The 12776-nt window shown below is 36.8% G+C and overlaps 1 protein-coding gene across 1 annotated transcript in view; it reads left to right on the top strand.

Annotated features, from left to right (window-relative positions):
* The window catches only part of KDM4C (lysine demethylase 4C), a gene marked incomplete at both ends in the record, with an annotated part of 281788 nt that overhangs the window by 251838 nt on the left and 17174 nt on the right, over nt 1-12776 (top strand). The window contains one exon of the mRNA XM_079548519.1: nt 4746-4916. Coding sequence (XP_079404645.1) covers nt 4746-4916 — 171 coding nt within the window. The remainder of the gene's footprint in view (nt 1-4745; nt 4917-12776) is intronic.

Genomic DNA, 12776 nt, shown 5'->3' with positions numbered 1-12776 from the left:
TGCTGTTCCTCCATGGTCACACTCTGCTGCAGCTCCACGTGAGATCCCTCTAATGGGGTGCCACCCTTCCTGCACCAATCCATCTACGTGGGCTTCCCACAGGCAGCAGCTGTGATCTGCCGTGGGGCAGCTGCTGGGCTCATCTCACAGAGCCCACCCCAGCAGCCCCCAGTATTAATGTTTTAAGTAAGCTGAATTGCCAATAGACTGTGGCAAAGGTGTCAAGGATTTATTTATGATCGGTTTTTAATTTCTACCTTTTGAATTACCTAGTCATGCCTTTAAGGTTTGGGATTTTCATTATCATTGTTTTTCTTGTTATACCTTTCTTTACTATTAGCTGGTCTTCTGTGCAGACGTTATATTGCTCTTCACTATTAAGTACAACTATGCATCTTTATTCTAGTGTCAGATTTTTGTCTATTTTCATTTCCTTGTTTACAAACAGAACAAAGGACATGCAGATTCACTCTGCAAATTTTTGCAGGAGTCAAATACATCTTCTTTTCAGCAAGGATAAATTTCTCCTTCTATTTAGTAGTTCAAAGCACTCCACATAAAGCAAGGATTCTATTTCTCCCCATTTCAAGGAAACAAAATTACAGTTGTCCGATGTTCCACTAACAAAGCCTCTAGATGTGAATGTGTGCCTAAATGCTCAGGGAATATCTTTGATTGCTGTTTTCCTTCAAGTTTAAAAAAGAGCAAACAATACAAAACTCAGCAACCAAGAGGAGCATGCTAAATTGTGGCTTATATCTATAGCAGTATTTAATGTAAATCAAGGAAGTTGCTCAACAGGAAGCTCACAAACTTACTATGTGAGATAAAAATTTATTGTTACAGATATTAATATATCTTTTCACCTCAGGCAAGCACTTATTGCAATGATAAAGTGAAATTTTTATCAAGATAATTTGTTGCTGCAATCTCATACAATTGTGTTGAAATCATTCTTTGATACATTTTCACAACTCTTTTTCACATTTTCCTTTTGAGTTATCTACCGTTTTTTTCCTAGACTGCTCTTTTAATGTCAGCCATGGAAAATACTTGCAAGTCTTCTGGTGAAAAATCATCATAAAGGCAATCAAAAGGAAAAGCCTTACTCTTGTATCCAGATAGTGATGTCAAATGAAGTAAATACACATGTTAAGACTTTGATTTATTTAATATTGAGATGAAGTTTCAAAGATAGTTTTTTTATATATGCAAACTCAAAACTAAGAATGTCTTGTATTTGTTGAAGGTACAGCTTTAGAAATGATACAAAGGTTTGCTAGCAGAAAAGCTGTTTAGTGCTGAATGGTTTGAATTGTTCCTGTTGCACTCTATATTAATTTGTTCTTGTAAATCAGAGTGCAAGTATGCAAATTACAAAGTAGGATCTGTGATTTGCTGCCGAAAGACAGTAGGTCATGTTTTTTGAATTTTCCACGGTCAAACCATGTTTATTTCTGGGCATGAAATGTATCCTTCACATCTTTTGTCATCAGATTACCAGAACACTTGGAACTACAGTTGAGAATAGGTGCTCCACATGGACTTATTTTGATTAAATCTCTATTATGCACAAGACAATGAGAAAAAGACGTTATATGTGGCAATACTGTTGGGAAAAAAAACACTAAAGAATTCATACAGGATTAGCAAAAGCAGCACTGAAGGTCTGAGAAAGTCTGCTGGAAGCAAATGTGTCCATCTGTGATATTTCATTTTGAAAGTGCAATCAGAAGAGGTATATAGACAGCCTCAGTTACACGCTTGCTTCTGATCTGCTTTAAATTATCATTTCCTATTATTGAACAGCTTTTATCTCTGTAGCATACAGTGAATGAAAGGACACTGTAAAGGGGAAACTGTAGATCCTTTTTCTGTTGAATACATGTGAATACATTGCTACTGTCTGCTAATTGCTGCCAGCTTCAACATTTTCAGGAGTCTAGAGGCATGCCATAGAAAAGACAAATGAGTCAAAAATCATGAACTGGCATGTTTTTTGAGATGTCGTGCATCATTTCTGTGCCCAAATTGCAGTTCTGAGGAATGAGCAGAAAATGATGATGGGAGGGTTATGTTTCTCATGTTCATGTTTCCTAATTAAATAAATCTTTATTGTATTTGAATAAGAATTGCAAGGATCTTCCACCACAAACTGCAGTCAGGGAGGGTATCTAGATATGTGGATATCCACTAACTAACTTTTTCTGGCTAGCTACCCGTTAGTATTCAATATACATCTGTATACATACTTATTTTATTTTACAAGATTTTTGAGTCCTGACACACAGAAAATTCAGGAGAAAGTCATTTTCCCTCTTATCTTTTTTGAGTTCTGCAGAAAGGAGAGGTTAACTTTTTTTACATTGCATCTCATTGTTTTCTGTATATCTGCTCCTATCTTAGTTCATCCTTGGCTTAGGTACTGTTAAAATCATGCTTTTTAAACCAGCTTTCTCAATAATCTGGTAACTACCACAGCTGTTCCTTTAATCTGATAGACTTACATAACAACTGTCCTTTCTGATCAAAAATAACATTCTTAACATCAATAAATTCTTAGGATTTTCTGACAGGAAATGTTTCCTGGGACATGCAATATGTCGTTGGAGTATGCTTGTCAATATTTTTTCTGGAAAATAAATCAAGAATTCTAACAAGCTAGCTAAACAATAAACTAAAAAAATTATCTCTTTGAGCTAGGATGCATTTCTTTTTCATTCTTATTTGTTCTAATAAGCTTTGACATTCCTCCTCCGAATATTTTTTCACATATAAGCCTGTATTGTCTCTTGACATACTATATTTTTCCAGACCATCTTCTCAAAATAATTCCATTTTCAAAGTTTAATACATTTAAACCTTGTAATATTTTCCTCAGATTATTGTGGTGTAATCTTAAACTTCTACTTTCAGTTGTTTCATATGAGTGATAGAATTTATACTCTCTGAAATTTCTGGTTTTTTTCAAGTAACTGAGTAGACTGGAGTCAAGAATTGCTTGGTAAATGAACATTTATGTTTGCTTATGTTTCAAGGTTGGATAAGAAATGCTAACTGACATGTTAGCACTCCTGTGGCAACAGCAGCAAATGGTTTATTCCTTCTTCTGCTCCTCTGCAGTTAAACTAAGTAACAGAATTAACTACATAAGTAGCTATGTAAAATGGAAAATCCAGGTAAATTGTTGAATACTTTATATATATGATCAAAACACTATTTTGAAGTAAACTTTAGAAACAGTATTGGATTTTTTTCTCTGAGGGGAGCTCAGCTAAATCCTCCAAATGCTTATGTCAGGCAGAATTCTGACACACAAAGATTTAGTGTGCTGTCTCCAGAAATGGCACAGAATACTCCTATTTGGTTTGTAGAAGCAGAGAAATTTAAAATTTTTAAATCATAGAAACTTGTGCAAGAAAGAGGCATGATAGTGACTACAATCTCCACAGAGGTGGAAGATGTCAGTTATTATTTTTTTTTTCTCCAAATGCATTGACACTACTATTGATGTTTGGAGTCTAACAGAAAGAACTGCTGATGTGTTTTGTTCTCCCTTTGATATTAATGCTAAAAAGAGTTTTCCAGATTCTCCAGAGACCCTTTTAGATTTCTATATTTATTGAAGAATCCATTGCCACTGAAGGTTTGAAAAGCAGTTTTAGGTAAATCAGTAGTTATTGTAGCATATGTCATAAGATTTTTTTCAATCTTCTTATGTAAGTATTTCTAGTAAAATGATAAGTGTTTTCTGTATGCTGTTGCATCTGTCCCCTTTGTATCTTCTACTGTAAGAAAAGTTCAACTGGTCATATACAGCTAAGGTCACAATTAGTTTGTCTTGGTTGCAGAATTGGAGCTTTGTAAGTAATGAATAAACAGTCAAAATTGCAGGGAAGAAGCTCTTTCTGTGTTTGACCAGAATGAGAAGCTCTATTAAACAGTGTTATTGTGCTCTTTGTGTCGTATTTTCCACGGAAGTAAATAAGAGGCAACCTGCATATTTTTTTCCTGGTGAAGAACATTGCTTTTTAAAGTTCCTGGGTATACTTCAGTTGGAAGTAGGTGCTTAACAACTGTCAGCATCATGTGAGCTTCTAAGCATTTGCTGATTTACAAGGTTCTGTTATTTATAAAAAACATTAAAAACAGTTACTGCTGTAGAATTTTTGCATAATTTATCAGCCCTAACAAATCTGATTGACATAATTAGTTTTATTGAATGCAAAGTGAAAAATGAGAAAAAATTATTGGTACTGATGTACTAAAAGAGTAAATGAAGAGTGATCAGTGCTGTCTAAAGTCTTCAAGCAAATGTTCTACTACTGTAGACAGCTCTGACATGAGCTGAAGATGCATTACAGTTTTTTTTATCCCATTCAGAAAATAGCAAAGTAATTATGAGAAATCATGTCACAGTACAAGACTTAAAAAAACCTTCTAAAACAATGCAAGACCACAGTCTATCTTTGCCATGCTTCAAGAACTTCAATTAATTAATTAATATTCTTTCTCTACTGTGAAATGGTGAGAAGGTATAAACTGTAAAGATATTTTTGAGCACTGTAATTTGTTATTCTTGAGAAATGAAAACCTTTGTTAAATTTGTATGATCATGACGGTAAGGAGCAATTTTGCATTTAAAGTTTTTTTTATTGAGTGTTATTTTTCATTCAGTTTTAACATTGGTACAATTCTGATGAGTAAGCTGGTATTTTAAAATTGCTTCTATATTTTTTTTCAAGAGAACTAAAGCATGTGAGAAGACCATTACAGTTGGGCAGACAGTCATCGCAAAACATCGGAATACAAGATACTACAGCTGCAGAGTCATTGGAGTGACATCACAGCTTTTCTATGAAATCATGTTTGATGATGGCTCTTTTAGTCGGGATACTTTTCCTGAAGACATCGTGGTAAGTACTTTCTTACACAGGGGTTGGTTTGTTTTGCTATTCACCTTTTGTTTTTGAAGATTAGCGAGGTGGAACATCTTGAACTACTTCTTTTGACCTTGAGGAGATAATGTTCTAATGTTTGGTTTGTGTTTGTTACTTTTGCTGCTGAGATTGATTCTTTTCTAATGGGCTTCCAAATAGTGGTTGTTCTAATTAGTCTTTGCCATTTGACCAAATGTATCAGAAGTAATCTTACAAAGCCTTTTAATTAAATGAGAAATATGTATTTAATAAAGGAGATGAGAGAGGGAATTCCATGTATCCTTATCTGTCTCTCAGAGATAACTTGTAAAAATTCCTTGCTGAATAGAAAAATCCTGCTGTAATGGGAAGAATAGCTCTCGTGAATCAGTTCTAACAACTTGTTTACACCTTCTGATGTTTAGCTTGTGAGATTACATTATTAATGATAAAAATCATCAGGGAGGAGAATGTGTAGTTTACTGCATTTCTAAAAAGCAGTTGAGATTTTTATTTCCCTAATGCACTTATATAAGCTGCCATGTTTTTCAGAACTGCAAAGGACTACATTGTGAACTTAGTGGATCTGAACAGAATTTGCAAACAATTGTGAAAATACTCCTTTTCCTTCCTCATTTATAATGAGTAGATTGGATGATAACATTTGTTCTGTTCATCAGGTGCTTCATGATGATTGCACTGCAGTATGACTGATCCTCTTTTAACCTTCAAGCATGTCTGAGACTTCTCTATGCTGAGCTTATTTTCTGGTGTATCTCCAGATAAATCTCTGGAAGTTAGAGCCTCCAGGGTACACTGGCTTGCAGAAGTGCTTTGTGTTGCCAAACTGGTTTTACTTTGCCCTATGCAGAGGTGGAGAGTCTGGCATACACACCAGTGCATAAGAATATATACTTTATTAATATATTTTCCAGAGATACAACCCTTAGCAGGGGTTCCTCTGTGTTCCTTTACTGCAAAGATGTCTTTGAGCTATTCTGTTTTTTGCAGGCCTGATGTTTTCCTGGAGGCAGAATTAGCTGACAGATAGCATCAGCGGAAATGATACTGTTTTTGTTAGAAGCTTCATAGTTACTGAGAAGTTGTCTGCCTTTTGAAAATACAGCATTTTGAGAGGGTACATTTCAGAGCAGTATATGGGGATTGAGCTGTTTACCTCCCACTGCTGTTAATAGAAAACAGCAATTCCTCGCTACATGTCTTCAAAAATTTATCCTTTAATTTGAAACACTCTGAAATGCTCCATTAATGATCAAACTTTGATTTAGGATGATCAAGATATTAAGCAAATGTGGCTGTATTGTTATTAGAAACCCCTCTTTTGTATATGTCTGCATCATGGTATGGCAGAGATGAGAAACTGCTTGCCACCCTAGTGGGGTATTCTGATCTTGAGCTAAGAATAAATGTAATCAGGTCTGGATATGCCTCAGTGCTTCCTAGATAGTGGATGAACAACATATAATTGTTTGATGGAAACACCAAACGAATTTCACATTCCTTAGAGAAATCTTGTTGTGTTTTCATTAGATAATACACCTACAGCCGTTACTGGAAGGGAGGAAAAAAATGTTTTTTCTTCTGCCTGGACTAAAACTTGCTAATCCATGCAATGTGCGTATCAGGTGTTAGTGCCGCCGGGAGGACTTATTCATCAAATCTGGTGTGAAAGCAATGTTGCTGCCTATTGAAGAACTTATTTTTCTAATCTGTTTTCACTTTTCAACTAGCTCACAAAGATAGCAGCAGCTTTCTGCTTTCCCAGTATATGCTGAATCCTCTACATAATTTCAGCTCAGCTCACAATAGACCACAATTCCAGTGTTCAGACACAGTGATTTATTTTTAAGAAGGAAAACAGGGAGCAGGGAAATTTCAGTCTCAAAGCTTCTTGAAACTGTTCGCATGTAAGCATTCAGTAACTTCCAAATCAGGCTGTACTTTGTTCTGTTCTCATGTGTATTTTTTACTGTTTGCATTGACATTTACTACATAGATCAGGATTTATTAGCTGCAGGTGTCAGATATATAGGTGTAGCAATATAGATTCCTTTTATTTCAAGCTATTGCTTGAAATATTGTACTGTGTTTGATTTCTGCCTTGTCAAAATTTTTGTTAGACAGCAGCATTTTGGTGTGCTAAGAAGCCAGCTTTCTCTCTATCTGGTAACTGTTAGAGGGTGCAAAGAAGCGTCTATAGGTACATATTTTCTGTCAGAAACAGAGGGACAGCTTCTTCTTTGAATGACAGAAAGACTGCTGTGAAGGGATAGTGTGTGATATCTTAAAGGATGTGAGATGGCAGCTGCGGCAGTTACCTTAACCATGCCAACATGCAAGGGGTGGAGTGCATATGCTTCAGTCCTGAGTAACTCCTTCCGAGAAACAACGAGCATGCCACTTGCTACTTCTTGAAGGACTGATGTACTCTAGCTTGTCACACAGCTGCTAGTTCAGCAACAGAAGGGATTCTATCCAGCTCGACAGGACAGATGTCAGTATACCAATTCCGCATCAGGAAGTACCTCAGGTCTTTGGCCTGCTCAATTCTTTTTCATGCCTGATGGCCATATCTTCAGTGGTACAGTGTGGCAATTTGCTGTAAATTAATATTCTCAGTCAGATTTATTTAACTGTTTATTTATTTATTTGCTTTTCTATACATTGTAGCTGTCAGTATCGCTTACTAGCAAATATAACTGTACACACACGTGTGTGCATATATGTAACTTGAAATTAGAGCTAAAGATGCAGTTATTCCTATGTTTTTTATGCAATTGAAATCTCAGCTAAACAAGGAGGCCTTGCAGCATATGTAACTGGGGAAAGAAAGGTTTCGCCAAATTCTATTTATTCCAAGGAAGAGAAAAACAAAAAGAGGTTACAGATGAACATGCTTTGCCTAATGGTGACTATGTGAGTATGTCTGATTACAGGAGAGGTGAGCAGATCTCTAATGAAATGCCAAACATTGTTTCCGGCCACTTGCCCAACTAATTACTGTGGTTCTCCAATTGCCATTTTAAACAGAATTGTTTGCTGTCATGGTTTCACCTTGTGGCTATCAGGCAAACTAGGTGAATAAAAATAAGAGTACTTATTCATCCTGTCTGGTGACGTATCTACACTGTGTTTTAGTTTACCATCAAGTTTATAAATCTAGGGAGTCTCCACACAGATTGTAAGCTGATCTGTGGGTTGTCATGCCTACAACCCAAAATGGACTTTACTGATTAAAAGCAATAAATTGGATACCTTCCAGTTGTGGTTTAATTCTGGGAGGCAGCTAAGCACTGAACAGCCACTCACTCATTGTCCCCACAGGGGACTGGGAAGAGAATTGGAAGGGCAGAAGTGTGAGAAGTCATGGGATAAGACAGTTTACAAAGTAAAGCAAAAGCTGTGTGCACAAGCAATACAAGCCAAGAAATTAATTCACTGCTACCCACAGGCAGGCAGATAGATACTCAGGCACTTCTAGGGAAGCACGGCTCATCACACGTAAATTTCTTGTGAAGACAAACACTGTCACAAGCAATATGCCCTCATTCTTCCCTCTGCAGCTCAGCTTTTGTTGCAGAGCTTGGCATTGGGTGGTATGGTGTATCCACTTGGTCAGTTTGGGCCAGCTGTCCTGGCTGTGTCTCCTCCCAACTTCTTGTGCAGCTCCAGCATTCTGGCATGAAGAAGAGCATAAGAAGTGGAAACGTCCTTGAGTCTATGGAAGCTTGGCTCCTATGGAAGCAGCTCTTACGTGGCTGTGTGATCAGCACTGTTTCCATAAAAAATCCAAAGGAGAACATCATATGAGCCTCTGTGACAAAAACGATCTCTGCCAGCCAAAAGCCCGACACATCCTAAATGCTCTTTCAGCTGATGGAATGTTGTTGTAAATGTTCATTATCATGCAACAGCATCTTGAGGGATGTGGAAGAGAAGTGTGTATGATTAGGTGTTAGGAGATAGATATTCAGGAGTCCATGCGTTTGTTGTTCAGACCATGTTATGATGGTTTCCTCGGGTCTTGATAGAATGCCATAATTTTACTTATAAAAAATTGTTGACATGTAGTTTAAAACAGCATCTATACTGCACCTGTCAAAAGCAGGAACAAGGAAGTTTTGCATAACAAGTAGCTTGATTTGTGTGTTTTGGGTCTGACACTGTTTTCTAACACACCCACAATGATACGTAGCAACCTTAACCTTAATAAGCAGAATTGCGCTGATGCTAATTTAAGTATCTTCTTTCACTACTGCACCCAAGAGAGCCTTTGCCATCAGGACAGTGTAGATTACGCTCTATCTTTTTGTGTCTGTCAATACTGTAAAATCACTATTATCAGAAAAGGGAGGAATAGGACTATTTGGAACTCTGACATCTGAAATACATCACTGAAATTATCAAGAAGGATACGACATTTCACAGTGGGCACCTAAATTTCACAGAACCCCAAATTATTATCTTCTCCTTTCTTTATAATTAATTTGAGCTCATTTTAGTTACTAGTATTTGTAGGCAGACCTACCAGAATCATATCAGTGTAATTTAAGAAAAGCCTTTTCTCAGTCAGACTTTCTTTGCAATTCTCTACCTCAGTCCCTGCTGACAAATGCTCACTTTATACCTCTACAAAATTAAGAAAACTTCAGTAACTCATGACTCACACTCCGGTGTATACATACACGGTGAGCATAGGCTTGCCAATTATCCCTTCTTTCTTGCTGAATACGGACTTACTGATATTCTGAATGATCCTTTCTAGCTTGTATGTCTTCCCGAGATCAGAAGCCACATAGGCATCTATTATCTTGGAAGCTGTCCAATACAAAGTGAACTGATTGCGGCATAGGTGTAGGGGTAAGAATACAAATTGTCCTGAGGGTATTATTGTAAGGCTGCTGAGAGACAGAACAAATTTGCTTCATCCTCCTTTGAGATACAGAACCAATGGGATTTAGCTGGGCAGCTCCTCAGAAATTATTTCCTCTACAGGCAGGCTGAAGGGAACATCAATTTAAAATGTGGTAATGTTGGAGAGATTTTTTGCACGTGTAGGGAAAAAAAGGTAGTGCTTTGGGGCCTTTGAATGTCAGTGGTTGGCATACAGCTTCAAGAAAAGTCTTACTTCTTTACTACTGGCATTATCTGTCCTGTGACAAGTGGCTTTCAGTGGTGCAATAAATGCTGGGATAGTTCAGAGAAAAAGGGTTTTTTCCTTTATTTCTGAATTTGTTAGAAATTGAGGCCTGTGGAAAGAAAGAACAATTGGGAAGAAATTTATGAAGATCAGACATAGAGATTCAGAGCTCAAAATTATGTCCACAGGAGTGTGGACCGATGAAGTGTGGACACTTAATAAGCTTCTCAGTTTCTGTATGTTAGTACATGTATGGCTATTGATTTTGAAACAATGGACTGCTTGAACAGCTGACATTTGGAAATAATGTGTTGACAGTGTGTTGATGTCCATGCAGACAGAAAAATAGAGGGCTTGGTAATCTCATAAGGGTGCTGTATCTTACAGATCAGACTTGTGTAACTTTTTTCCCATAAACCTTGTCTGGCATTATAAATGACAGAACTCCTGACTGGTTTAAGGTAGTTTCTTTTCTGGGTTTCTTTTCTCTTTTTAACTCTCTTGCCTACCTCTTCAAATCAAAACCTTAAATAGTAGTGCATACCTTCTTTTCATCTGTGAAAGATCCACTTGATTTCTGATAGACAATAATAGAATATTATTCACTTTTAATATACTGACATTTAACTGTACAATGGCTAAGGAAATTAAAACATTTGAATTGATACTCATTCCAGGCAATCTTCAGATAGTTTGGATGTGCTCCAGTATCACCAGCACCAGCATTTCTGAAAACATAAAGGATAGATCAGATTTGGTATAAATGTAGTAAAAAATTTCTCGGAACTAGGTGAGTGATGTAGGAAAAGAGATACAATTAATTATGATAGGTTTAGCAGCTTTAAAAAAATGGAGATGATATTGAGCTAAATGCTGCACTACTCATGTTCAGCTGCCGTATTTTTTTTCAGCATTGTAAACATATCTGCTATGTAGCTGAACTTACTACTCGGCAATTTTTACAATATGAACTTTGGCAGACACATCTGAGAAATTCTAGAAAGAACGTTTGAAAGTCACGTAAACCATCTCTGAGGAGAAAATTTGGGTTTCTCTTTTGAATTGTTTGTGTTTTTTTTTAATCTGTTTAAAATATATATGTATGTTCTGAAAAACTGATGTCACGTTTTTCACTTTTTTAAAAATTTTTATTGTGAACTTCTGCACTTGATTTGCAAGTGCTGATACAGATTATCCTGTGCTTTACATACAAGACATTATTTGTCTCATCTGAATACTAACAGTAATGAATTTCTGGTCTTAGTAAGTTGAAATCAAACACTTTGAAAAGTAGAAAAGAGGTACCTTCCTACCGGAGGCTTTCATTCCGTCTTGTAACTCTTGAGGCTGCAGAGCATTAAAACATGCAGTAGCTTATTTCTAACGTGAAATTTGTTGTACAGTACTATAACTGTATTGATTGAACTGAGATATTTTCACTTTATATTAGAAAACAGAAGTGTTTTTTCTGCGGTTTTTGCTTTTTCTTAGTTTCCTGTTACATTAGAAAGATAATAGATAACTGTAAGAATTGAATACACTATGGATTAAGAGCAAATTAAACCTCAAAGTGTAAGTATTATCTTTATACAGTTTCCTGTGTATAATGCCTATTCCATTTTCTAACACAATGCTTTACAGAACCTTATCAATATAGAACTTACACGAATTGATGGTAATGTCACAGCTGAGCAGAAGAAACAAAATGGAAGATAATCTGTTACTTTGTGGTTTAAGATTAAATGGCTGACTTTGCAGTGAAGTAGCTAAGATACTGAAATGAATTGAAATGTTTATTGTGTTCGCAAAAGTGAGTGTCTGTCCATATCCAGCACCATGATGAATACCACCGTGCTGAGCATGTGGGGCACAATAAAATACCTGGAATCAGATAGGAATCACAGATCAAGTGGAAATTTAGGATGAGGGAGCAGCATTATTTGCCTTTCCAACTTTTTTCTGAGGTAACCAATAATTGTAGGATTTTCATATCTGTCAATTTACACTATTTGTTCTAATTTCAGAAGTAGATTATTTTCCACCTTGCCATGTGTGTTATACTGGAGGGAGAAAATAGTGGCTGGAACAGAATATAAAATCCTCATCGTCCTCTGAGTTCAGTAGATTTACTAGGAAGTTTAAGCCTTTAGATCCTTACTTGTCTTCAGCTGTGCGCTCCCCAGGGAAAGAGAGACATGAACATACTGGAGAGAGTACAACCAAAGGTCACCAGGATGATAAGCATCTTTTCCATTACGGAAGACTGGGAAATCTGGAACTATTCAACCTAGAGAGTAGAAGGCTCAGGCTAATTTTGTTGATGTTTTTAAACACCTCAAGTGTTCAGAGAGACCCAGGCTATGCAGTGGTGCCTAGTAACCAGATAAGAGGCAGTGGGCGCACACTGAAGTGTAAGAGGTCTCTCCTGAACATCCGGAAGTGCTATACTTTAATTTTTCTTTTTTGATTTGGGGTTGACTGAGCAATGCCAGAGGCTGTACTGAAAGGTTATGAAGCCTCTCGCCTTAGAGATCTTCAAAATTGCCTGGACATGATCCTGGGCACCCTTCCCTTGGTTTCCTTGCTTGAGCAAAGGGGTTGGACTGTTTTATGGATATGGTAGGATTCATGTAACTGTTGCAAGGTTTCTCGGCTGCACGAAAGAGACCGCGTACTTCAGTCAGGCACAGTGAGTC

This window comes from Tetrao urogallus, assembly GCF_951394365.1.
Source record: "Tetrao urogallus genome assembly, chromosome: Z".
In the NCBI taxonomy this organism is placed as follows: Eukaryota; Metazoa; Chordata; class Aves; order Galliformes; family Phasianidae; genus Tetrao; species Tetrao urogallus.
Note: the sequence above shows the minus strand (reverse complement) of the source record. Positions and strands in the feature narration are given on the sequence as shown.